This window comes from Pristis pectinata, chromosome 4 (genome assembly GCF_009764475.1).
Source record: "Pristis pectinata isolate sPriPec2 chromosome 4, sPriPec2.1.pri, whole genome shotgun sequence".
NCBI classification, from domain to species: domain Eukaryota; kingdom Metazoa; phylum Chordata; class Chondrichthyes; order Rhinopristiformes; family Pristidae; genus Pristis; species Pristis pectinata.
This window is the reverse complement of record NC_067408.1, coordinates 37,124,102-37,150,836: the sequence shown is the minus strand read 5'-3', so window position 1 is coordinate 37,150,836 and position 26,735 is coordinate 37,124,102. Positions and strand designations below refer to the sequence as shown.

Genomic DNA, 26,735 nt, shown 5'->3' with positions numbered 1-26,735 from the left:
TTATTTTGACATCCCATCCAAGCTTTAATCCATAGCTTCCAGCTTTGTGAATTTGACCCATGGACACTCTCTGACCAATGTCCAAACACCTAAAACTTGACTGATGTATAAAGTGTGTAATTTTCACTTTGTCCAGTAATAATCAGTCATAATTATAGGAAATACTAATAAAAACTACACTTGAGCGAAACTTCACCCAATAGCTTATTACAATCATTTCCTCTAACATGACTGAAAGACTAGTATTTACAATTTGCAAATTGCAGTTTCCTATCAAGGTTGCATTAATGTAACCTCAAGCCAAAATCTCTTGCCAGGAGGGGAGCTGCAGGTGCAGGGAGACACCAAAGGCTTCAACTTGCACATTTTCCTTATGTGGACATTCAATCATTACTTCACTGCTGGGTCAAAGGCTTGGAACATTCCACTCTTCATTGTAGGAGCGCTTTCACCTCAAGAAGGAAGCCCATCACTACATCAAGGTAAACAGGTGCTGGGCAATAAACACTAGTTCATCTGTAGAACTGCATACTAAAAAAAAGTACAACAAGATCACACCAAAACAATGGTAATTAATCTACGATGGTTTCCTTGTGTCAAAGGCACCCCAGATCCAACATCATTTCTTTTAAAAAAAAGTACAACACTAAAATTATTTTTACCACTGAGCTTCGTCAGTAGATATTTTATGACAAAGGGTATTGGTTGAGGTTAAACTACTTATTATTCAACATCAAGAGGAACTAAGGTGGCAAGTGCAAGAGGCATAAACAAAGAACTAAAGTGACAGGGCTGTCCTCTGTCGACCATCCTACATTCTCATACCTGCTTGCTCTTCATCAACATCCATGGAAGTCACAGACTGTTCACCATTCTGGTTAGAATTACAATCAGCACCATCTGGCCTGCTATCCTCTACTGCCTCCTGAAGTCCGTGTTCTGAAACAACAGAAGACCTCAAATGAACTAACATATAGAAAGCAAAATTACACGCAGCACTGTGTATTACTAATTGATAAGCGGTACAAAGAAAATGTCACCACAACATCTGAAAATGCCTGTGAAATGAGCATCTCTTATTTATTTAAATGATGTTAAGGATCAATACTTGGTCTAACTGCAGCAACACACCAACCTCAAACAATCGCCATACCACAATGATCCAGATTTTGAGAAGAGCTGCTCATGCTCTCCATTGATCTCTGGACCAAATTCAACATTTCTTCATTTGCATACTACTGAGAGAACTTGAGAGGAAGCCAACCACAAATTTACAAGTGGTATCTGGCGCACCAGCATAGTGTAAATCCCATCATAGGGCAGAGAGGTGGTGGGCAGAATAAGCTGAAGATACTACTGAAAAATTGTCATCTGGCAAAACCATGCCCCTGGTTTAGCCATGCATGGTGGTCTAGCTAGTAGAGGTGGTGGTTCACAGCTCCAGTGCCACAGGTTTAAGTCCTGAGCTCTGATGCTGTGTGAAGTTTGCATGTTCTCATGACTGTGTGGGTTTCCTTCAGGTGCCCCAGTTTCATCCCACATCCCAAAGATGTACTGGTTGGTTGGTTAATTGGCCACCGTAAATTGTCCCAAGTGTGTGTGTGTGAGTGGAAGAATTGGGATGAGTTGATGGGAATGTGCAGAGAATAAAAGATAGGCTCAGTCTAAATGAATATTTGATGCTCTGTGTGGAGTCTATATATGAAGGACCTGTTGCCGTACCATATGTGCAAATGAATCTTATATTTCAAAACATTCAGAATAAAATTCCAAATTAAATCAAAATATAAAGTAAACAGATAATCGCTTAAAACATTCCAATACAGTCAAACAACTAGAACAAAAAAACAAAACAGTAACACTTTAACCCAATACACCCTAATACTTTTTTTCTATTGAATTCAACATGGAGAACTCCCCATGCCAGGTACAATCTACTGCAGGATCATCCAGTGACAAATTAGTGCTCTGATATTGGACTACTCGTGAAGAGCAGTCAGTGAACAACTGTCAGCAACTTCAGAACTTCTCCATTCATGTATATCTGTGTGGAAATCCCAAACTTTCTGATGCATGGGGAAAATGCAAAATTCAGCCAAATTTTTTTTTGAAAACATAAGTTTCACATCATCTAAACTTACAAAAATAAACACTAAAACCGCACAACCTGCATACAACATTCACAAACAAGAGAAATGCTAGCAGAACCCTGAAGGAATTACTAAAAGTGAAAAATGACAATAGAAACATATTAACATCAATATTTACCATACAATATAGAATGAGCTTCCATGCATCAGGCAAATCTACCCTTCATGCAATGCTTTTTTTGATAACTTCCAGAATATTGCCAAACAAGTTACCATCCTGGGTGTCTCCATCTAAAACAACTGCCATAACTCAATTGAGTTTCTCCTAAGCAGCTAGAAATATTTTTTAAACAGTGAACTGTCAATATGAGAAAGCTGAACAAGTCCATTAGTTTGGACAACATATAGAAAACATATCCAGTTGTTTCAGATGCTAAATAACCGTTTTTTTTAAAGAAATGAAATACATGATGTAAATCCAGCACCCAAGATTGATAATTAAATATCTGATAATATGGATCTTACAAGTTCAGTATAAGTTTGTTAAAAACTTACCATTCACTGGGTTCGGGAGGTCGGCTGCTACTCTCTCTTGTTGGGCATCATTTTCCTCATTATTGTTGTTATTGATATTAGCATGATTATTTTGGTGGTTTTCATCATTGTTGGAGTTTTGATTGCTAACAAGAGCAGAAGAAACACCGATTCCTGTGCCAGCACTCAACCCTACACGAGCACAGCCCTGAAGCGATGGATAAGAAAAACAGTAACTTACAATTTCATTCTAAGCTTTCTTTCTTGCACTAGACAATTTGCAGAAACATGAGCAAAACTTGAGTGACAGAAATTGATATACTCAGCTGACTATAGTCAGGAAAAACATTTTTCTTCTATCCTTCAAATATATTACATAAAATGTATGGAAAGTTGGATGCTGGTTCAGCAAGCTCATTAGAGACAATTTTTTCAGGATGGCAAGCAAACTAATAGGGTGCCACAGGGAACAGTACAGAAACCTCATGTACTTACAAATCCATACCAGTGATTTAGACATGGGGACTGGGTGTATTGTATTGAAGTTTGCTGATGATACAAAGGTGAGTGGGAGAGTAAATTCTAAGAAGGGGACAAAGTTTGTAAAGGGATATAGACAGGTTAAGTGAGTGCACAAAATTATGGTATAGTGTGGAGAAATGTGATATTATTTATCGTATGCAAACAGTGGAAGACTATTGAATGAATACACTTAGATCTTGGGAGTCCTCATACAATAAACACAAATTTGGCAAATAGGTGCAGAAAGCCATTAAGAAAACACATGGAATGCTGGCTTTTATTAAAAAGGGAATGGAACACAAAAGTAGGGAAGTTCTGCTACTGGATTTAAGAGATTGAAGTACAATTGTAATCTCATTACTTAGTGAGGTTACACATATATTGAGGCAGTGAAACAAAGGATTGCTGGATTTCTTCCATGTATGCAAGGATTGTCTTATGATTAAACATATTGGGCCTCTACTCTCTGGAATGTAAAAGAGTGAGTGGTGATCTATTGAAACATATTTAAAGAAAGCTTCTTAAATGATGTTGTCACTGGTGTGGGAATCTGGAATATGCTAGCTTGGAAATCAGTTCCATAAATCTCAGAATACTGCATGTGAATGGAAATTCAGAAAAAAAATAGTGCATATTAAGGTTGGAGACCACACAGTCAAGCCAGCAGTTTACAAGAAGTATCCATTGATTCCTTTGCTCTTATAAAATCAATAATCACACCTTTGGAGGTTCCCGGAACATTTGATCCAATGAAATAAACTCCAAACTTGGTAACATTTCTACAAATTGACTGAATGATTCCAATTTAATGGCATGGCAACGAACAAGTGTAAGATCCACTAAGCGACTCCACCTTGAATGATCTATAAAATATCAAAAGATTACATGTACAATGAGTTCCTTTTTTTTTTAAAACATAATTTAAACAAATAAACATGATAAATGCTATTCTGTACATGCAATATAAATTTCAGTAATTAGCCAACATTAAAGCACCATAGTGTAATTGGTGCTATAATTTGAATTCCTATTTGCATGAGACTATACAATTAAGAAAAATAAATCAATCATTAAAGAAAAGTGGTTAAAGTCATGCTCCTTCATTTACAATCTTCAAATTTATTTATCAGTGTTACAGTATTTTAAACTAATTCAGTGTAAATGAAATCCCCTGAATATGTCATTTGAGGCACTTGCAGCCTAGACCTTCTTTATTATGATCCAACTTATCATCTTTTCAGATACTGTTTGAAAGGAAGCAGCTACATGATTTGGGAGCTATCATATACAAATTATACCAATTTAACAGTAAATATTCTTTTTAAAAAATGACATCCTACTGGTATCACTAGCCCTTTTGTATACCACTTTCTGACAACTATTCAATGATACCATTAACTTAGTGAATTTAGTGAACTAAAGAAGAGGTATATTGACATTTTTTCTGCTTTCAAAGTTACTTTAGTATAATGAAATTGTGCCTATTGTGCTATATTATTTGGAAAATTAGCCACAATGACCAGTTATCATTGAAATTGGCAGCCTTAGCTTTTTTGATTACCTTAAACCATTTTTATCTTAATTCCAAATGGCAATTTCATACAACTGGAGTATCCTCAGTCAATTTATGTTCTGATAATTATAGTCTAAGTCACTTATCCAAAATAAAATATTATCAATAATATAATTGCAGACCTTATAAAATTTCAATCTACCTGTTATCCAGTTGTGTGCATTGTGGAGATGTGGACAGTTATAAATAAGTAAATATTTGATGCATGGAAATACTTCATTTACTGCTTTCATCCCAATATCTGTAATGATACCAGGATTTTCTACCACATCTGCCAAACCGTGCTTCACTAATTCGGCATTGTTCATTTTACCTAGTAAAAATAGAATAATACCTTGTAAATCATACATCATAGTTCTAGTATACAGAAATAATTAAAATTTTCTTTCCAAACAAGCAGTCATATCTCTTTTATCAAACAAACGTTATATACTAGCAACAAATCAGCACGTTTAAGAAAACGAAAGAGAATGTTAGCTTCTTACACTGCAATAAAAATTCATCAACATATCCAAGGTGTAGAGTTTCAAACTGGGGAAATTCCAGCTCTGCCATCTTTAGTGCTGAGAAAACACCATCTTTGGTTAGTGAAGGTTGAATGCGAACTTCGTGTAACCTGAAGTACAACAAACAGAACAATTCTTCCATTAGTAAATTTAATAGTTTGTTAAAACATAAATATTTTTAGCTCCCACTATACCAATAGCTCACAGCACAAAGTGAAACAGTATTGCCTTGTTGTACAAGGTATTTTGTTAGTTCTTTTTGCTTTGGCAGTAAAGCTATTTCTTTTATTTCTATTGTATTTGTCTTTGCTTATTGGTGCACTGCACATCCAAGATGAATATTTGAGGACTCCTCATTTCTTTAAAAAAAAGTTTAGCTAAGTTTTTATTTTATTTCACTGTGTATTTACATTTTGTACTTAATTAACAGTAGTTTCCTGTGTTAACTAAATGCTGTGCTAAATGGATTGGCTGGATCTGACAGTTATTGCTACGAGTGACTGCCATGCTTGAAGAACAACTGCAGAATAGAAGCATCAAGGTCATTGGCAGATGTGCAGTCCTCAAAGAGCTGCACTGCTGCAGGGCTAGTATGGGCCAGATAAAGCACTACCTGTGCCACTGTGTCAATCAGCAAAAGCTGACCAACCTGCCACATTAGTGTGCAATATGCAGCTTTAGGCGCCCCTTAACAGAAAAATAGTCAAGCTATGGAAATAATACAATGCAGAATCACTAGAATAAAACTGTAGGTTATAGTAATTAGTCACAAGCATTAAAAATTTGGGCAGGATTCACTACTGTAGCACTTAAGGGGAACACTTGGAAGCATTCAAAACTGAAAAAGTTTGAGAAATTTATGTAAAAATAGAAATAAATTTTGCAAATAGATTTGGGATACGAGGTCTGGAAGAGGAGGTTATTGGTATAGCAAGAGATTAAGTAAAGGAAGTTGAGAATGAGAATTTTAAACGAGGCAACTTTGGACTGCAAATGAGTGAAAAGAAGAGAGCAAGATAGATCAATATGGTCCAGGACAAGCTTAAATTCATGAAGTGCAAAAAGTCAGATGTCAAAACTAAAGGCCAACTACATCGTGGATGGAGGTTTTCGGTAAAGATATTAAGGAGACCAATCTTTCCAATACTAAATCAAAGGAAGTTTCTATTGCAATACAGGATCTTGAACCACCAGTCTGAGGGGAAAATTATGATAATGTCACTTGGTAACTCTACCTCTTCCCATGTGTTGGAATGATGTTTGACTAACGAATATATTAATGACATGAAAGATTCTTCCATTTACTCATAAATTAGTAATATAGCCCATAAGTTTAGAACCCATAGTATACGGTGTGCAGAAAAAATTTCCAATTAATTTTTCATGCAAAGCAATAAAATGTGAGCATATTACTTTTCAGTAGCAAGTTAACAGTGCAATACACATTAGAAGTGGACTTGATAAATACCCAAATACAACATGAAAGAGACAATGGCAAAAAACAAGATTAGACCAAGATTTCTGTGATTTTATGATGCACCAATATTTCCTAATTCCTAAAGCTACATTTTACCCAAACTCAAAGAGACAGCACAAGAAGCTCAATTTATACTTTGTATCCAAATATTATTATTATATGCACTGAATTTTCATGAACTTTTTAATCCCATCAGGTTTATAGGTATTTTTTTCCCAAATCTGTTTGTCCTACAAATTTATGTTACAAATGTACTACTTTCATTTTCTTTTGCCTTTTGTTAACCATCTGACAAGATCACAAGACAAGGGAGCAGAAGCAGGCCATTCGGCCCATCGAGTCTGCTCCAAGGAAAGGGAAATAGAAATGAGAAATGGGGAATGGGGGAAGAAGAAAAAAACTATTCTAATCCCAATTTCCGGCCTTGTCCCCATATCCCTTGATATCCTGACTATTTAGATATCTATCTATCTCCTCCTTGAACGCCCCCACTGATCTGGCCTCCGCTGCTGTACGTGGCAAGGAGTTCCACAAATTCACCACCCTCTGGCTAAAGAAATTTTTCCTCATCTCTGTTTTGAAACTGTACCCTCTAATTCTAAAATTGTGCCCTCTGGTCCTGGACTCACCCACCAAGGGAAACAGCCTAGCCACATTTACTCTGTCCTTTCCTATCAATATTTTAAATGTCGCTATGAGGTCCCCTCTCATTCTTCTGTACTCCAGTGAGTACAGTCCAAGAGCCGACAAACGCTCCTCATATGTAAGCCCTTTCATTCCTGGAATCATCCTTGTAAATCTCCTCTGAACCCTCTCCAACGTCAACACATCCTTCCTAAGATGTGGGGCCCAAAACTGCGCACAATATTCCAAATGAGGCCTCACTAGTGCCCTGTAGAGCCTCATCAACATTTCCTTACTTTTATACACTATACCTCTCGAAATGAATGCCAACATAGCATTCGCTTTCTTTACCACTGATCCGACCTGGTGGTTAACCTTTAAGGTATCCTGCACGAGTACCCCCAAGTCCCTTTGTACTTCCGTGCTTTGGATTTTCTCTCCTCCTAGATAATAATCTGCCTGCTTATTTCTGCTTCCAAAGTGTACAACTGCACATTTCCCTACATTGAATCTCATCTGCCATTTCCTTGCCCATTCTCCTAAACTGTCTAGGTCCCTCTGCAACCTTCCTATCTCTTCACTACTCCCTACTCCTCCCCCTATCTTGGTGTCATCCGCAAACTTAGCCACGAAACCATTTATTCCATCATCCAAATCGTTAATGTACAAGGTAAAAAGGAGCAGTCCCAACACCGACCCCTGCGGCACACCACTAGTAACCGGTAAACAACCAGAACGAGATCCTTTTATTTCCACTCTTTGCTTTCTGTCAACCAGCCAATGCTCCACCCATTCTGTTATCCTACCCGTAATTCCATGACCTCTCATCTTATTAATCAGTCTCTTGTGAGGCACCTTATCAAAGGCCTTTTGAAAGTCTAAATACACAACATCTACCGCCTCTCCCTTATCCACTTTACCTGTGATTTCTTCAAAAATCTCCAATAGGTTGGTCAGGCAGGATCTTCCCTTCACAAAACCATGTTGGCTAGGACCTATCTTGCCTTGTGCCTCTAGGTATTCCGTAACCCCGTCTTTGAGGATAGATTCCAATAACTTTCCCACCACTGACGTCAGACTAATAGGTCTGTAATTTCCTTTATGCTGCCTCTCACCTTTCTTATACAACGGAACTACATTTGCGACTCTCCAGTCCTCCGGAACCACGCCGGAATCTATCGATTTCTGGAAAATTATCGCCAATGCCTCCGCTATCTCTAAAGCCACCTCTTTCAGAACCCGGGGATGCACTTCATCCGGTCCGGGAGACTTATCAGTCTTTAGCCCATTTAGTTTTCCTAGCACCTTCTCTCTAGTAATCTTAACTGAACTCAATTCCATTTCGTGAGACTCCTGACTAACCGGCACATTGCTGATGTCCTCCACGGTGAAGACCGATGCAAAATATTCATTCAATTCCTCTGTCATCTCTCTATCGTCCATTATAATAGCTCCCGCACCGTTATCAATTGGTCCTATATCAACCCGTGTCTCTCTTTTACACCTTATGTATTTAAAAAAACTCTTAGTATCCTTTCGAATGTTATCTGCCAACTTCCTTTCATAATCCATCTTTTCTTTCCTAATGACCTTCTTAGTTTCTCTCTGCAGGTTTTTAAAAGCTTCCCAGTCTTCTGTTTTCCTACTAATTTTTGCTTCTTTGTACGCCGCCCCTTTTGCTTTTATTTTAGCCTTCATCTCTCTCGTTATCCACATTTGTGCCTTTTTTCCATTAAAAACCTTTTTTCTTGGAATATATCTATCCTGCAATTTACTTATTTCCTGTAGAAATTCCTTCCATTTCTCCTCTGCCGTCCCTCCAGCCAGCTTACTCTTCCAATCAATTAGGGCCAACTCCTCTCTCATACCATTGTAATTTCCTTTGTTCCACTGAAATATCGATACACCAGTTATCAATTTCTCCTTCTCAAACTTGAAACTGAACTCAATCATATTGTGATCACTGGTTCCCAGTGGTTCCTTTACCTTTTGTTCCCTAATCACCTCTGGTTCATTACACAGCACCCAATCCAAATTCTTTCCTGTAGTGTCACAACATAATTGAATTCTTAATGTTTCTTACTTAATGACATTGCACAGGAAATTAACTTATGAAACCTCTAGCATACAAAAATCATCTACAACGTTTCACATGGCAACTCTCTTCCAAATTGTACCAACATACAATTATTCTATATGTTAATAAAACTGCACCAAAAATATCACATATAAAACAAGCATGATAGCTTTAAAATAAAAATAAGTGTACAGGAATGTATTTCTTTCCTTCACACCTCAATATATTTGTTACATCTTTGTTTTTTTTAAAAAGGAAATGGAATTTGAAATGAATAAAGCAAAAAATCATGAAATGCAAGTCTGTCCAAAAAAGCACATACTATTTCCAGTCACGCAATGCACCTCAGGATGATTATGGAATATATTTCATAAACTTACCTACGTGCAGCAGTAATAATGAGGTAGCCAAGGTCCACTTCAAGTGCATTTTTGCATGCTCCAAATACAATAGTATGCAGATTTCTGAAACCACCTATGATGAAGAAATGTAATGTTTATAGAGGCCCAATTCTGAAGTGGCATAAGCAGTGGCTCAGTTATTCAAGTTTCTTTTGTTTAAAAGTGGTCTTTTCTAACTTTTATACCCCAGATCATACAGTCATAGAATTATAAAGCATAAAGACAGGGCCTTTGGCCCAACAGGTCCATGCTGACCAAGTTGATTTCCTGAGCTAGTTCCATTTGCCTGTGTTTGGCCCATATCCCTCTAAAACATTTCTATCCAAGTACCCGTCTAAATGTCTTTTAAATGTTGTAATTGTACCACCTCAACAGCTTCCCCGGCAGTTCACGGTAGCATAGTGGTTAGCGCGACGCTATTACAGCACCAGCGATCGGGTTTCGATTCCCATCGCTGTCTGTAAGGAGTTTGTACGTTCTCTCGTGTCTGCGTGGGTTTCCTCCGGGTGCTCCGGTTTCCTCCCATATTCCAAAGATGTACAGGTAGGTTAATTTGGGTTTAAAATGGGCGGTGCAGACTTGTTGGGCCGGAAGGGCCTGTTACCATGCTGTAAATAAAATTTAAATTTAAATTCATTCCATATACCCACCTCTCTGTCCCTTTTAAATCTTTCCTCTTGCACCTTAAATCCATGCCCTCTATTTTTAGACTCCCCTACCCTGGAAAAAAGACTGTGACCATCCGAATTCTTAGATTATTGTTAAGGGAGAATTCCATCATCACATACCTTTCAGATTGCCTAACCTTAACCCGAGATCCAAGCAAGTGTTTAGTAAAGCACCTGAGCAGAAAATCCTGCTGAGTAATTGCACTTAGGTACTGGACTATTTTATGCCTTCGCAAAATCTCATTTCAATCTTTAAGAGCTGCAGAGCATCACACCAAACCTCATTTAAAGGTTAAAATAAAAAGTGAACTTATTTATAGTGAAATAAAAATTTAACAAATATATAGTTATATATTTACAATCTACCTCCTGGGGTAAACAAAAGTAACCAAGTCTGCAACTTTAAAGAACTAAAATCCTTTGGAAATTATTTTGCTGTAATTCTATTTAAGAAAATGAGACTAAACCTTGGCAAAGACAGAAAATGGATGGAGTGTTGCATCTGGCACTAATGATGCACTTCACACTGGGATAAGGATATTGGGCTGAATACGTTATGAATGGCCAAGCCATTTCTTCCAATCTTGCATCACCACTGAAGCTGAAATTCATCTGGGTGTTTCTCCTATCTCTCGGGAACACCAACCCATTTCCTCTAAAATTACAAAGCTGTTCTCGCTATGGACATGTAGAAGAGCCCAGTATAGATTCCATTAAATTGGTGCTCTTTCAAACAAAGCAATACAAATATATTTCAATCTGTTATCTCTGCAATTCCAAATCTTTCAGCTAAATAAAAGTCTTTGTGCTTTGTATATTCATAGCTAGTTATAACTGAAGTTTTGCACTAAGACTATTTTTCTGTGGAAACAATAAACCAAATCAAAACTTTTGACATTTTAACCCCAGTGCATGATGACAAGTCAGTACCTGATCTTGAGCTGTCCTCAACTACATGTTGAATCAATCCTCCAAGAAAAGGTACGCGAACCAGTTCCAGATGTTCCAAGTTCCTGGCTGAAGCTAACCCAGTCACCAGTGGAACATACTTTAAGGAATTCGTGGGACCTATAAAATACAACAAACACATGGATTTTAATTTAGAAATCTTTGAACAAATTAAGCCTTAGTGCTAAAATACATAAACTATGACTTACAATATAGTTTATAAAAGTACATTTTCAGCAACTCAAAATAAAAATTACAGAAAAAAACATGTTCAAATTATTCTTAGTACCTGCACAATTCCTCATAACAAAAGTGCGTAAACTGACACAGAGAAAGTCTTTGAAAGGCTGAGGTTTGATTAGTCGCACCCACTGCAAATACAGGTTTCTCAACATTGGGATACAAGGAATTTCTGGAACATTTACTCCTAGAAGAAAAATAAATTAATTAATGCAAGTTTACTGGGTTCTTTCAAATAGCAGATTTAAAAACAAAAATTCCTCATTTCCGACAGCAAACAACACACAAGAGAAAGGGCTCACCAACTAGATGAAGAGTTTGTATCTTCACTCCTACTGGAATTGTTAATTTATTTTCTGGAGGGACTGGGAAAGCACCATTACGATTTCGAAATTTTCCCAAGATGTGGACCTGTGGCATGTAATTCCAGATGGCTTCAACTAATTCTAAATGGGAAGTTTCTACACCCTATCAAAGTAAAAACAAAATTATGATGGTATGGAGGAAACAAAAAATATAGCAACATAATTAACTGCCAAAACTCTCAAGGTTTGCTTTGATCTGTATAGCCCTTAACCATCACAATCATAAAACACATAATGGTAAATCATACATTTCAGCCGAAGTATATTTCCACATTTGTCAGCAAAATTCTTGGAAATTCATTCAGGGCTTTCTGCAAGGAGGAAAATGAGATTTATTTTTCTTATTTAACTATTCCAGCGATGATTACTTTGAACATAAATTGCTGCTTTCCCATCACTTACTAGTGAAATTTTTTATTGACTACAGCTCTACCATCAATATTATAATTCCAAGCAAACCCACCTCCAAACTCCTAGACCTGAGACTCAACACCTTCCTTTACAACTGGATCTTCGACTTCCTGACCAACAGACTACAATCAGTAAGGATAGGCAGCAACACCTCTGCCAAGATTACCCTCAATACTGGTGTCCCACAGATGGCATGTGTCCTCAGCCCCCTATTTTACTCCCGATACAATGACGACTGTGTGGCCAGATTCTGCTCCAACTCAGTCTGCAAGTTTGCTGATGAACCACCATAGTGACCCAAGTCTCAAGTAATGATGAGTTGGAGTACAGGAAGGAGATAGAGAGCTGAGTGGCATGATGTCATAACAACAACCTTCCCCTTAATGTCAGAAAAACAAAATAGCTGGTCATTGACTTCAGGATGGGGGGTGGTGCACATGCTTCTGTTTACATCAACAGTGCTGAGGTCAAGAGGTTTGAGAGCTTCAAGTTCCTAGGAGTGAACATCATCAATAGCCTGTCTTGGTCCAACCACATAGACACCATGGCCAAAGAAGTGCACTAGCGCCTCTACTTCCTCAGGAGGCTAAAGAAATTTGGCATGTCCCCTTTGACCCTCACCTACTCTTATCAATTCACCATAGAAAGCGCCGTTTCATAATGCATCACGGCTTGGTATGACAGCTACTCTGCCCAAGACCACAAGAAACTGCAGAGAGTTGTGGACACAGCTCAGCACACCAGCCTCCCCTCTACGGACTCCGTCTACACTTCTCGCTGCCTCGGTAAAGCAGCCAACATAATCAAAGACACCACCCACCCAGACATTCTTCCTTCTCCCCCCACCCATCTGGCAGAAGATACAGAAGCCTGAAAGCATGCATCACCAAGCTCAGGGACAGCTTCTATCCCGCAGTTATAAGACTATTGGATAGTCCCCTAGTATGATAAAAATGGACTTCTGATCTCACAATCTACTTCGTTATGGCCTTGCACCTTATCGTCTACCTGCACTGTACCACTGTATTTTCTCTGTATCTTTAACACTTTATTCTGCATTCTGTTATTGCTTTTCCCTTGCATTACCTCAATGCACTGATGTGATGAAATGATCTGTATGGATGGCATGCAAAACAAAGTTTTTCACTGTACTTTGGTACATGCGACAATAATAAACCAATTTAATCAATTTACTCAAATTGCAGAAGAATAACATCTATATTTGAAATTTATTGAAAAAGATTTAATCAACAACAAGCTCAGACAAATGACAGTGAAACAAGGATTTTTAGGTTGTCATCTGTTTCACTGTGATTTCCAGTTTTATTTTGGTCTGTTGTACTGATAAAATGACAAATCACCAGAATGTTGAAAGCAGGTTCTTGGAAAATGATTAATATAAAAACAGATAGAATATATTCACTATTTAATGTCCATTCCTTTAACCCTCAAGGTGTAAAAAGGACTCCAGGTCCTTGTGAAGAAAGTACTCCAAAATGCTGTTAAGTAGAACAATCCAAGCTTTTGACCCATTAGTAGGTGGTGCATCATTTGCTGAAGAAAAAAGTCTCTGACCTGCTCTTGCATTTATATCCAATTAAATTTCTTGTCATCACATCCCCCATACCAGAATATTGATTTTTTGAGAGTTCAGCAATAGTATCGCTTTTGAAAATACAGGAGAGGCGGTTCAAATTTATCTTGTCAGAAACTGCCATCATTTAGCACTTCTGTGCTGGTGCCACATACAGGTGACGCATCAGCCATGCCCAGATGCTCTCTAGCTCTTGTTGCACTTAGGCTCAGAATATTGCACTGAGGAACTGTGAATGGAACTGAACCCTATGCAATCAATAGCCAGCATTCTCACTTCTGCCCTTATTTTTAAACCTTCTAAACTATATCATTTACTAAAGGTTAGTTTTACTTACTAATAGATTAGGACAGGCCTGTAAAGCTTCAAGAACACCTGGAATGCTGAATGCATCGTGCCCTCTTACTCGCCGCCGTTCTAAATGTCGAGGATGCAACCCATACAGTTGTTCTAAATCAGGCATTTTCTTTAACAATGTTAAAAAACTGGCATCGATGAATCCTGGTATTGAATACACAGAATGAGTTTGTATTTCACTTGCATATATTGAAAACTATAAACATTAAATATAACAATGTAATAAAATTTTAGTTAAACACTTTGAGAACGATACGCATCTTCAATAATAGCTGATTAACAGATGTATGACACAAAATTATGCAGATACATAGCATTAGTATAATAAGTGTAGGAGATAGGTCAATTCACCCAATTTTAGTAAGCTATCGGGAGCAGCAATCCAATATAGCACATTATGGTATATTTAAATCAAATATTAACACCAAAGCAATGCATAAACCAACACTTTATTTTTATATTTGACCTACCTGATGGCATGTACTCCCACCAGCACCCAGCACACAAATCAACAACCTTCACTACTCGCATGTATACTGTAACAGCCTCCTTCAACTTCCGGGACAAGCATTCCATACACATGATATCTTTTAGGGGAAGATACCTGCAAAAATATTGGGATGTTCAGCTAATGTCTGTGGTCAATAATAGTTTTTTTCCTGGAAAATAGACAAGGCTGTGCATGCTATGTTAATAGTTCAAGGTTAGAGAGAATGCTGATGGAATAATGGAGAATGAATTTTGGAATGATGGGATTTCCCCCAGGCTGCTTTGAGAGGCCAGGGAGGAGATTGTCGAACCGCTGGTAAGGATCTTTGAGTCCTCGTTGTCCACGGGGATGGTGCCAGAGGATTGGAGGGTTGCAAATGTTGTCCCCTTGTTCAAAAAAGGCAATAGGGATAGTCCAGGGAATTATAGACCAGTGAGTGTCACGTCTGTGGTGGTAAGCTGTTAGAAAGGATTCTAAGGGATAGGATTTATGAACACCTAGAGAATCATGGACTGATTAGGGACAGCCAGCATGGCTTTGTGAAGGGAATATCTTGCCTCACAAGCCTGATAGAGTTCTTTGAGGAGGTGACCAGGAAGATTGATGAGGGTAGTGCGGTGGATGTGGTCTACATGGATTTTAGTAAGGCGTTTGATAAGGTTCCTCATGGTAGGCTTCTTCAGAAGGTCAGAGGCCAAGGGATCCAGGGAAGCTTGGCTGTGTGGATTAGGAATTGGCTTGCATGTAGAAAGCAGAGGGTTGTGGTGGAAGGAGTGCCCTTGGATTGGAGGGCAGTGACTAGTGGTGTCCCGCAGGGATCGGTTCTGGGACCTCTACTTTTTGTGATATTTATAGATGACTTAGATGAGGGGGTGGAAGGCTGGGTTAGTAAGTTTGCGGACGACGCTAAGATCGGCGGTGTTGTGAATAGTGTGGAGGGCTGTCGGAGCTTACAAAGGGATATTGATAGGATGCAGAGCTGGGCTGACAAGTGGCAGATGGAGTTCAATCCGGAGAAGTGTGAGGTGGTACACTTTGGAACGACAAACACCAGGGCAGAGTACAGGGTAAACGGCAAGGTACTTGGCAGTGTGGAGGAGCAGAGGGATCTGGGGGTTCATATTCACAGTTCATTGAAAGTTGCCTCACAGGTGGAAAGAGCAGTTAAGAAGGCCAATAGGATGTTGGCTTTCATAAGTCGCGGGATTGAGCTTAAGAGCTGCGAAGTGATGATGCAGCTTTACAAAACTCTAGTTAGGCCACACTTGGAGTACTGTGTTCAGTTCTGGTCGCCTCATTATAGGAAGGATGTGGAGGCGTTGGAGAGGGTGCAGAGGAGATTTACCAGGATGCTGCCTGGATTAGAGCGTATCGAATATGAGGAGAGGCTTAAGGTGCTAGGGCTTTATTCACTGGAAAGGAGGAGGATGAGAGGAGACATGATAGAGGTATATAAAATATTGAGAGGAATAGATAGAGTAGACAGTCAGCGCCTCCTTCCCAGGGCACCAATGCTCAAGACGAGAGGGCATGGTTTTAAGGTTATGGGTGGGAGGTTCAGGGGAGATGTCAGGGGGAGGTTTTTCACCCAGAGAGTGGTTGGTGCATGGAATGCACTGCCTGGGGTGGTGGTGGAGGCAGATACATTGGACAGGTTCAAGAGCTTGTTGGATAGGCATATGGAGGAATGTGAGATAGAGGGATATGCGGGAGGAAAGGGTTAGGTAGTGTGAGAGTGGTTTGATGGACGGCACAACATGGTGGGCCGAAGGGCCTGTTTTGTGCTGTATGGTTCTATGGAATATTGCTGGAAAACCCAGAAATGAACACAACACAGGGGTAGGTCAACAAAAGCACATTGTTATAGAAACAAAATTAGCCTTCTCTCACCCTTCACTTCTGTCTCTTGTCATTCGGTAAATGGTGCAATACCAGCAGATTTACAGAATAAGAGAACCTGACTAGATCAGTTAACAGCAGTAACTAACACAAGAACCATACGTAGCTACATTGTTAGCAGTTTAAGACAAATAGGATCAAAAGAGCGTGAGGTAGGTCCGACTAACAAAAGCTTGAGAGAGAGAATAAAGAATTGGGGAAATATGCAAGTTCAGGGCCAAGGTAGGAATCAACCATAGGAAGTTTGACTTTATGACCCGAGATAGCGAATAAAGCAAAGACAACAGAACAATTTAATCTTAAGAAGTCAATGAGCTCCTTACCTGTGTTGAAGGCAAGATTGGTAGGGAACAGGAGATGAGCATTTATGAGTGATTTGCAACAGAGAAAAGAATTAGGCATTTATCTTTGCATTTTGAGTTTATTCTGGAATTGAAAGACAGCAGGGTTCATAGTAGTGGTCATAGAGTTGAACAGCACAGAAACAGACCCTTCAGCCCACCACATCCATGCTGACCCCTTTGCCCATCTACACTAATCACATTTGCCCAAAGTGTATCCTCCTATGCTTTTTCTGTTCAAATGATTGTATCTGATTCCACCATCAGTCAGCGAGTTCTGGATATCAAGCACACACAGTACAAAAAACTTTCCTCTCAAATCCCCTCTAAAGTGCTTTGCTCTCACCTTAAAGCCATGCCCTCCTGTTTTTGATATCTCTACCATGGGAAGCAGATTCTGAATATTACCCTATATTGCCTCATTTTCTTTTTACATATATATACCTCTAGCAGGTCACCCCTCAGCCTCCTTCACTCCTGGGATAAAAGTACAGCCTATCCAATCTCTTTCCATAACTTAAGTCCTCCAATCTAGTCAACATCCTGATGGATCTCCTCTGCACTCTCTCCAGCGCAATGAGATCATTCCCAAAGTGTGGCAACCAGAATTGCACACAATACTGTAAGCACGGTCTAAACAGGGTTTGTAAAGCTGCAACATAAGGTCCCAACTTTTATATTTTGTGCTGACTGATGAAGGCAAACATGCAATATGCTTTCTGCACCACCCTATCTACCTGTGTTGCAACTTTCAAGGAACTAGGGACTTGAACCCCAAGATCCCCCTGTTCATCAACATTCTTTAACACCCTGCCGTTTACTGTACATGTCCTACCCCTACCTGGCTTCCCAAAATGCATCACCTCGCACTTATCAGAATTAAATACCATCTTCCAACACGCCCTCCCCCCAACTTTCCATCTGATTTATACCACGTTGTAGCCTTAAACAACTTCCATCATATTCACAACACTGCTAACTTTCACGTCATCCACAAACTTGCTAATCATTCCTCCTACGTTCATATCCAAGTAATTAAACTGTCTTTCCAAATGTGCATAAGTCCTATCCCTTACAATTTTCTCCAATAATTTCTCTATCACTGATGTAAGGCTCACCAGCCTGTAGTTACTAGGCTTATCCCTGTTGCCCTTCTTAAATAAAGGAACAACATTAGCTACCTTCCAGTCTACCTCACTTGTGGCTAACAAGGATGCAAAAATCTCCATCAGGGCCCCAGCTATCTCCTCCCTTGCTTCCCATAGCATCCTGGGATAGAGTTAATCTTGCCCTGGGGATGCATCAACTCTTACATGTTCCATAACATCTATCACCTCAGCCTTCTTAATACTGATATGCTCCAGATTATCCATGTACCCCCTCCCGAACTCACTATCTTCCACATCCTTCTCCTCGATGAATACAGATGAGAAGTATTCATTTATGACCTTTGGTCCCTAACTGGACCTACCTTACTCCTGGCTACACTCTTGCTCCTGATAATACAGTATGTATAGAATGTCTTGGGATATTTCATGGACCTTTTTTGCCCTGCTAATTTCTTTCCTAAATTCTCTCCTACATCCTCCATATTCTTCAAGAAACTCACTCTATTCCAGTTGCATATACCCATTATACGCTTCCTTTTTTTAAAACCTGATCAAAGCTTCAATATCCTGTCATCCAAAGTTTCCTAATCTTGCTATCTTTGCCTTTTTCCCTTACCAGAACATGCTGGCTTTGAACTCCTACTAATTATTCTGAAGGACTCCCACTTGTCAGATGCCATTTTACCCACAAGCATCTGCTCCCAACCTGCTTTCACCAGGTCCTCTCTTACACCATTGAAATTAGTCTTCCCTCTTGAGGACCAGCCTTATCCCTTTCCACAATGACCTTAAAACTTACAGAATTATGGTCACTGTTCCCACAACCAACACTTCTACCACAAGCCTAGTTTCATTTCCTAAGATAAGGTCAAGTACTGCCCTTGTCTTATTCTTAAGTTCGGCCCACATGGCAACTTTGTTAAGTTCAAGACAGGTTTTCGAGGTTATCATCTTGAAATAAAGGTTTTCAAGGTTATCATCTCGAAAACCTCTCTTGAACTTAACAAATTCTGCCGCATCTAAGTCCCTTGCATTAAGGAAATCCTAGTCAATATTGGGAAAGTTAAAATCCCCCACTACTATAACCCTACTGCTCTTATACCTTTCTGCCATTTGCTTACATATCTCTTTACTCTAATTCCCATTGACTATGGGAGGTCTATAGTATAAACCCAGCAAAGTGATTGCCCCTCTCTTATTCTTAAGTTCTACCCACATGGCATCATTGGATACCCTCTATAAGTACTGTCATGATGTCCTTCCTAATTAGTGTGACTCACTTTCCTCTTTTGCATCCCCTATTGTCACGCATGAAATTTCTATGGTTACTGGCTAAAATAAACTTTCCCCATAATTGAGTACCAGGTCGAATTGAGAACATGGTTGAGTGGATCAGCAGCTGCAAAACTACTGTTGTGAACAGTCAATGGATAGATTAATAGCCTGAGTGTAAGTAACTTAGAACAGAGAATTTTTTCCAAGAGGGCAAAACAGAAAGTAACAGGACAGGAAGAAAGATTGGTATATGGATGCAAATTGATACAAAGTCTTCAGAGATGTATGGCCTAATCTATGTTTTTAACCACAAAAAAACTTGAGCTGTCAAAGTCAAAAATGTGACTTCAATTGAGATTGAACAGCTAATAGATTTAATCAGGCTTGGGAAATCAGTGAAATTAGAGAGGAGGGCAAGTGTGATGAATTGAGATAGAGGTTAAAGTGAAAATTATAAATTGCAGTGCAGAAGTTAAGGGAAACTATGCAGTGAGAAAATTTTCAAGGAACTTGCATGAATAGTAGAGAAACAGGATTTCAAATGAGTCAAAGGAAGAACACAAGATGCTCAAGATAAAAGTGCCAGAGGGTAGTTGTTTGGGTTGGAGGGAGGAGAAATGGGAAGTATTGGAAACAAATTAGGGTGTGATTTGGTGATAAGAGTCATATCACCAGTGCAACAGTGTGAGTATGATAAATGGTAGAAAGTACAGCAATACTGAAAAGCTTCATTTGAGGAGATGTCATCATCTCCCATGATAACCTCATGGATGGCAGGCCATTATTTCCAAGTGAATGGACATTCTAAACATATGTAGAGGAGAACAGTGACAGCAGAGCCATTTGCAGAATTATTGATCAGCATCGAGTCAGATGGTATGGAAAAAAGAGACTCTCATGATTCACCTTCAGACGGCATGCTTGGTGAAGAAGTTGATAAGTATCCTCAACTGGGCAGTTGGAGATTGCTGTTCATAAGGAGGCAGTGACAAACATCTTGATAAGCACACACCAAGTTAAATGGTTTTCTCTTGCCACACTAAAATAGTAAAGTCTTATATGCACACACCTGAATATATGACACAGCACTTCATGCGAGAAATGATTCATATAATCCCTTGGCTCATCTTCCTTCACAACTTCTCCTACTTTATTCAAATTTGAACATGTTTTGATAATTTTTCGTCGAGGTCCCATCTTCAGCTAGTACCTCTTCAAGTATGCTCCTTTATAAAGTCACTGAAAATCCAAACACATAACATTTTCAGGAAATAATCAGCAAGTTAGGGTCAGATGATGAATTAATGAAGATGGCTTGTCATTGACCTAGTATCTCTGATCCCATCCACACTGATAAAATTATACTACCCATTGGCTACGAGTATCCTACATGAAATAAATTCAAACAGGCCAAGTTTCTAATTGACAAGGACCGGCAGCAAAAATAAAACACAGCAATTTAGCACCAAGTGACAATCTCATTCAAGTGGCCATGGTGTATATTTTGTCAAGAACATTTCTGCGTCATTTCCAATCCCCAGTAGGAAACAACAAAATGAAAAAAGATGAGCAGACAGCTTGTGTTATAAACAATTAGGAACTCAAAAATGAATTCAAAGGTCATGTGGTTTGCTTCTTCACGTGTGTTTAGCTATATGACGACAAGTGTCAACAAGTCACTGTACCTAACTGGTCTGTGGCAGAGAGATGGTAAATATATGCTCTATCTTTTCATGAATCGCATGTGCCATGTAGATGTATATTCCTCATGTGCAAACTATAATATACTGTGCATTGATAAGATGAACACACAGTATGCAACTACTATGGAAATATTTTCTCCCCAGGGTCCAAATTCCTCCTCCAACAAAACAAAACTCCCTAAAGTGATGGCAGGAGTGAGATGGGGAAGCACAGATGAGCGTCATTGTACAGCACCATACAGGCCCTTCGGCCCATGATGTTGTGCCAACCTATATAAACCTACTCCACGATCAATCTAACCCTTCCCTCCCACACAGCCCATAACCCTCCATTTTTCTTACATCCATGTGCCTATCCAAGAGTCTTTCAAATGTCCCTATTGTATCAGCCTCTACTACCGCCCCCAGCAGTGCATTCCAGGCACCCACCACTCCTAGTAAAAAAAAACCTACCTCTAACATCTCTCCTAAACTTCCCTCCACTCACCTTAAACTGATGTCCTCTGGTATTGGCCATTGGCATCCTAGAAAAAAGGTGCTGGCTGTTCACTCTATCTATGCCTCTCATAATCTTATACACCTTTATCAAGTCGGCTCTCATCCTCTGTTGCTCCAAAGAGAAAAGCCCTAGCTCATTCAACCTTTCCTCATAAGACATGCTCTCCAAACCAGGCAGCATCCTGGTAAATCTCCTCTGCACCCTCTCTAAAGTTTCCACATCCTTCCTATAATGAGGCGACCAGAAATGAACACAGTACTCCAAGTGTGGTCTAAGCAGAGTTTTATAGAGCTACATCATTATCTGGTGGCTCTTGAACTCAATACCCCGACTAATGAAGGCCAACACACCATATGCCTTCTTAACAACCCTATCGACCTGCGCGGCAACCTTGAGGGATCTATGGACTTGGGCCCAAAGATCCCTCTGTTCCTCCACATGGCTAAGAGTACTGCCATTAACCTTGTACTCTGCCTTCAAGTTCAATCTTCCAAAGCGTATCACTTCATACTTTTCCAGATTGAATTCCATCTACCACTTCTCTGCCCAGCTCTGCATCCTCTCTATATCCCATTGTAACCTATGACAACCTTCTACACCATCTACATCACCTTCAACTTCCATGTCATCTGCAAATTTACTAACCCACCCTTCCACTTCCTCATCCAAGTAATTTATAAAAATCACAAAGAGCAGGGGTCCCAGAACAGATCCCTGCTGAACACCACGAGTCACTGACCTCCAGGGAGAATACGCTCCATCTACCACCCTCTGCCTTCTGTGAGCAAGCTTATTCCAAATCCATGCAGCCAAGTTTCTAGGGATCCCATGTCTCATGACTTTCTGGTTGAGCCTACCATGGGGAATCTTGTCAAACACCTTACTAAAATCCATATACACCATATCCACCACTCTACCTTCATCAATTTGTTTTGTCACCTCCTCAAAAAACTCAATTAGGCTCGTGAGGCACAACCTGCCCCTCACAAAGCCATGCTGATTATCACTAATGAGACCATTCTTCTCCAAATGCTCGCAAATCCTGTCCCAATAGTTTGCCCACCACTGACATAAGACCCACTGTCTATAATTCCCAGGATTATTCCTATTACCTTTCTTGAGCAACGGAACATTTACCACCCTCCAATCCTCTGGTACCACTCCTGTGGCCAGGGAGGAGGCAAGGATTATCATCAACGCCCCAGCAATCTCTTCCCTCACTTCCCATATATCCTGCCCGGCCCCGGGGACTTATCTATCCTAATGTTTTTCAGAAGCTCCAACACTGCTTCTTTCTTAACCTCAACATGCTCCAGCAGATTAGTCTGTTCTACATTGACCTCACATTCGTCTAAGTCCCTCTCCCTGGTGAACACTTCATTAAGGACCTCCCCTACCTTCTCCACCTCCAGGCATGTTTCCACCTTTATCCCTGAGCAGTCCTACCCTCACCCTAATCATCCTCCTGTTCTTCACATACACATAAAATGCCTTGGGGTTTTCCTTAATCCTACTCGCCAAAGCCTTCTCTTGTCCACTTCTAGCTCTCCTAAGTCCCTTCTTAAGTTCCTTCCTGGCTACCTTGAAGTTAAGGTGGCTTCCTGGCTACCTCTCAAGAGCCCTGTATGATTGTTGCTTCCTAAACCTTAAGTATGATACCTTCTACTTAACTAAATGTTTCACCTCTCTTGTCAACCATGGTTCCTTCACCATACTATCCTTTCCCTGTCTCAGTAGGACAAGCCTATCCAGAACACCATGCAAGTAGTACCTAAACAACCTCCACATTTCTGCTGTACATTCCCCTGAAAACATCTGTTCCTAATTTACGCTCCCAAGTTCCTGCCTAATACATTCATAATTAGCCCTCCCCCAATTAAATACTTTCCCATAACATCTGCTCCTATCCTCAACCACAGCTATGCTAAAGGTCAGGAAGTTGTAGTCACTATCTCCGAAATGCTTGCCCACCAAGAGGTCTGTCATGTCACACATTTACTAAAGATGGCAGTTGAGTGAACTTCAACAGATCATTCTGCCCATCAAATTTAGCATTCCTCAGAGGCCAGTGTGTAAAGTCGTGAGAAGGAAATATGGTTGAGGCTGTCTGTAGGAGGAGAAGGTACAACAAGTTTAAGTAGATGATGGAAAGAGGGTAGATAACAAAGATTGCGGTGAATCTGAAATCAGTGCTCCTAATCTGAATAAAGGAAACCATAAAGGCAATTTGGCTGCGATAAACTAGGCAAATAAATTAAAAGGCATGATGGTAAACATGCAATGGCTAAGTTTTAAAGAGTTAATATAGTTTCACAAGTCAGCTATATGTCCTTAAAACAAAAAGTAAACCTAACAGAAAAGGTTGTCCAAACTTGGCAATTGAGAAGTTAACAACACTATTAGATCAAAGATGAAACAGCAAACTTTGCAAAAGAAAAAGCAGTAGGCCCGAAAGTTGGTAACTTCATAATTCAAAGGAGAAATAAGGAATTAATAAGGAAACACAAACAAAAACAGAAGAATAGCTGAGAAAAAATAACAAACTGTAAGAGAACCTATAGATACGTAAAAAGGATTAACTAAAGTTAATATGAATCCCTTAAAATGGGAGAAATCAAATTGAGAAATACAGATGCTGTTCTTCTGCAATTTGAGTAAATTGGTTTATTATTGTCACATGTACTGAGGTACAGTGAAAAACTTTGTTTTGCATGCCATCTATACAGATCATTCAGATCATTTCATCACATCAGTACATCAAGGTAGTACAAGGGAAAAACAAAGAGTGCAGAATATAGTGTTAAGAATAAGGAAACGACAGACAAATTAAACAAATATTTTGTGCTTGGCAGAAGTACTGGAGAATTATAGGCCTACAGTGAACACAACAACATAGGAGTAGGCCACCAGGCCCCTCAAGACCACCCACCCCGCGCCCCCCCCTCCCCAATTCAATATAATTATGTCTGATCTATGCTTGCCTCAAGCTCTTCTCTGCCAGTTCCCCATAACCCTCAATGCATCCATCTTTCAAATTTTTATTCATGCCACCTTTAAAATACTTAACAATCTAGCCTCCACCACCCTCAGGGGCAATGAGTTCCAGAGATTTACTACTCTCTGAGAAGAAATTCTTCACACAGCACTTTTAAATGAATGGCCTCTTATCTTGTTGTTATGTCCCCTTGTTCGTGATTTTCACTTGTGGGAGAACATCTCAACATCTACCCCGTCAAGCCCCAATAGGATCTTGTCTGTTTGAATAAGGTTACCCATCATTCCTCAAAACTCCCAAGGAATACAGACAGACCCAAACTGTATGGCGTCTCCTGACAGGACAACTCCTAATCCCAGTAATTAGCCTGTGAATATCCTTGGGACTGTCTCCAATGCTACTATATCCATTTTTAGGCAAGGATACCAAAACTGCACACAGAATTCCAAGTGTGGCCTCACCAACACCCTGTATAACTGCAACAAACATCCCTCATCAGGAAGGCCTTAAGGCTCTGTTTCTTTCTCCGTCATCCACCATCAGGGAGGCCTTAAGGCTTTCTGTTTCTCCACTTTCTCCAAACTAAAGGTGTAGCCATGGGCACTCACATGGCCCCAGCTATGACTGCCTCTTTGTTGGCTACATTGAACAATCTATGTTCCAAGCCTACACCGGTAACTCCCCCCCCCAACTCTTTCTCGCTACATTGATGACTGCATTGGGGCTGCTTCCTGCACCCATGCTGAGCTCGTCAATTTCATCAACTTTGCCTCCAACTTCTACCCTGCCCTCAGATTCACTTGGTCCATCTCCGACACCTCTCTCCCCTTTCTGGATCTCTGTCTCCATCTCCAGAGACAGATTAACCACAGACATCTTCTACAAACCCACTGACTCCCACAGTTACTTTAACTACACCTCTTCCCATCCTGTCACTCGTAAGGATACCATCCCCTTCTCCCAGTTCCTCCACCGCATCTGCTCCCATGATGAGGCTTTCCATTCTAGGACATCAGAGATGTCCTCCTTTTTCAGTAACCGGGGTTTTCCTTCCATCACAGTCAATGCTGCCCTTACCCGTGTCTCCTCCACTTCCTACACGTCTACCCTCACCCCTTCCCCCTGCCAACATGACAGGGTTCCCCTTGTCCTCACCTACCACCCCACGAGCCTCCATATCCAACACATCATTCTCTGCAACTTCCACCACCAGGCACATCTTCCCATCGCCCACTCTCTCCGCTTTCCGAAGGGACAGCTCTCTCCGCGACTCCCTTGTCCACTCATCCCTCCCCACCGATAACCCCCCTGGCACTTATGCCTGCAACCGCACCAAGTGCTACACCTGTCCCTACACCTCCTCCCTCACCACCATTCAGGGTCCCAGACAATCCCTCCAGGTGAGGCAGTGCTTCACCTGTGAGCCAAGGGTGTCATTTTTTGCATCCGATGCTCCTGTTCTGGCCTCCTGTACATCGGTGAGACCCAACACAGACTGGGTGACCGCTTCGTCGAGCACCTTTGCTCTGTCTACCACAACAGCCAGGACCTCCCCGTGGCCACCCACTTCAATTCCACAGCCCACTCCCATACTGACATGTCTAACCATGGCCTCCCCTGCTGCCACTTTGAGGCCAGGCGCAGGCTGGAGGAACAGCGCCTCATATTCTGTCTTGGGAGTCTCCAATCTGATGGCAACATCGATTTCCCTAACTTTCGGTAACCCCACCCCTTCTTTTTTCTCCCCCCACTCCTTTGTCTTCCCTTATTCTTATGGCTCCCTGCCCCCGCCTTGATGACCTGCCCATCTCCTCTCCTCCCCAATCCTTTATTCCATGGTCCATTGCCCTCTCCTACCGGATTCCTCCTTCTTCAGCCCTTGGCCTCTTCTACCTATCACCTCTCAGCTTATTACATCTTCTCCCGCTCCCCCACCCAGCTACCTTGCTGCCTCACCTGGAATTGCTTATCACCTGAACTCACCTATCCCCTGCCAGCGTGTACTCCTCCTCCTCCTCCCCCACCTCCTTAATCTGG

General features: G+C 40.4%; 1 protein-coding gene across 2 annotated transcripts in view; it reads right to left on the bottom strand.

Moving 5' to 3' along the window:
• fbxo38 (F-box protein 38) overlaps positions 1-26,735 on the bottom strand; it is a 65,366-nt gene that overhangs the window by 30,970 nt on the left and 7,661 nt on the right. For both annotated transcript variants that reach the window (XM_052014065.1, XM_052014066.1), the window contains exons 2-13: positions 20,571-20,740; positions 14,858-14,991; positions 14,368-14,531; positions 11,963-12,128; positions 11,710-11,847; positions 11,403-11,540; positions 9,784-9,877; positions 5,205-5,335; positions 4,862-5,032; positions 3,867-4,009; positions 2,646-2,832; positions 826-939 (exon numbers count right to left, since the gene is read on the bottom strand). In XM_052014065.1, the coding sequence (XP_051870025.1) occupies positions 826-939; positions 2,646-2,832; positions 3,867-4,009; positions 4,862-5,032; positions 5,205-5,335; positions 9,784-9,877; positions 11,403-11,540; positions 11,710-11,847; positions 11,963-12,128; positions 14,368-14,531; positions 14,858-14,991; positions 20,571-20,698 (1,708 nt within the window). In that variant the 5' untranslated portion in view covers positions 20,699-20,740. The remainder of the gene's footprint in view (positions 1-825; positions 940-2,645; positions 2,833-3,866; positions 4,010-4,861; positions 5,033-5,204; positions 5,336-9,783; positions 9,878-11,402; positions 11,541-11,709; positions 11,848-11,962; positions 12,129-14,367; positions 14,532-14,857; positions 14,992-20,570; positions 20,741-26,735) is intronic.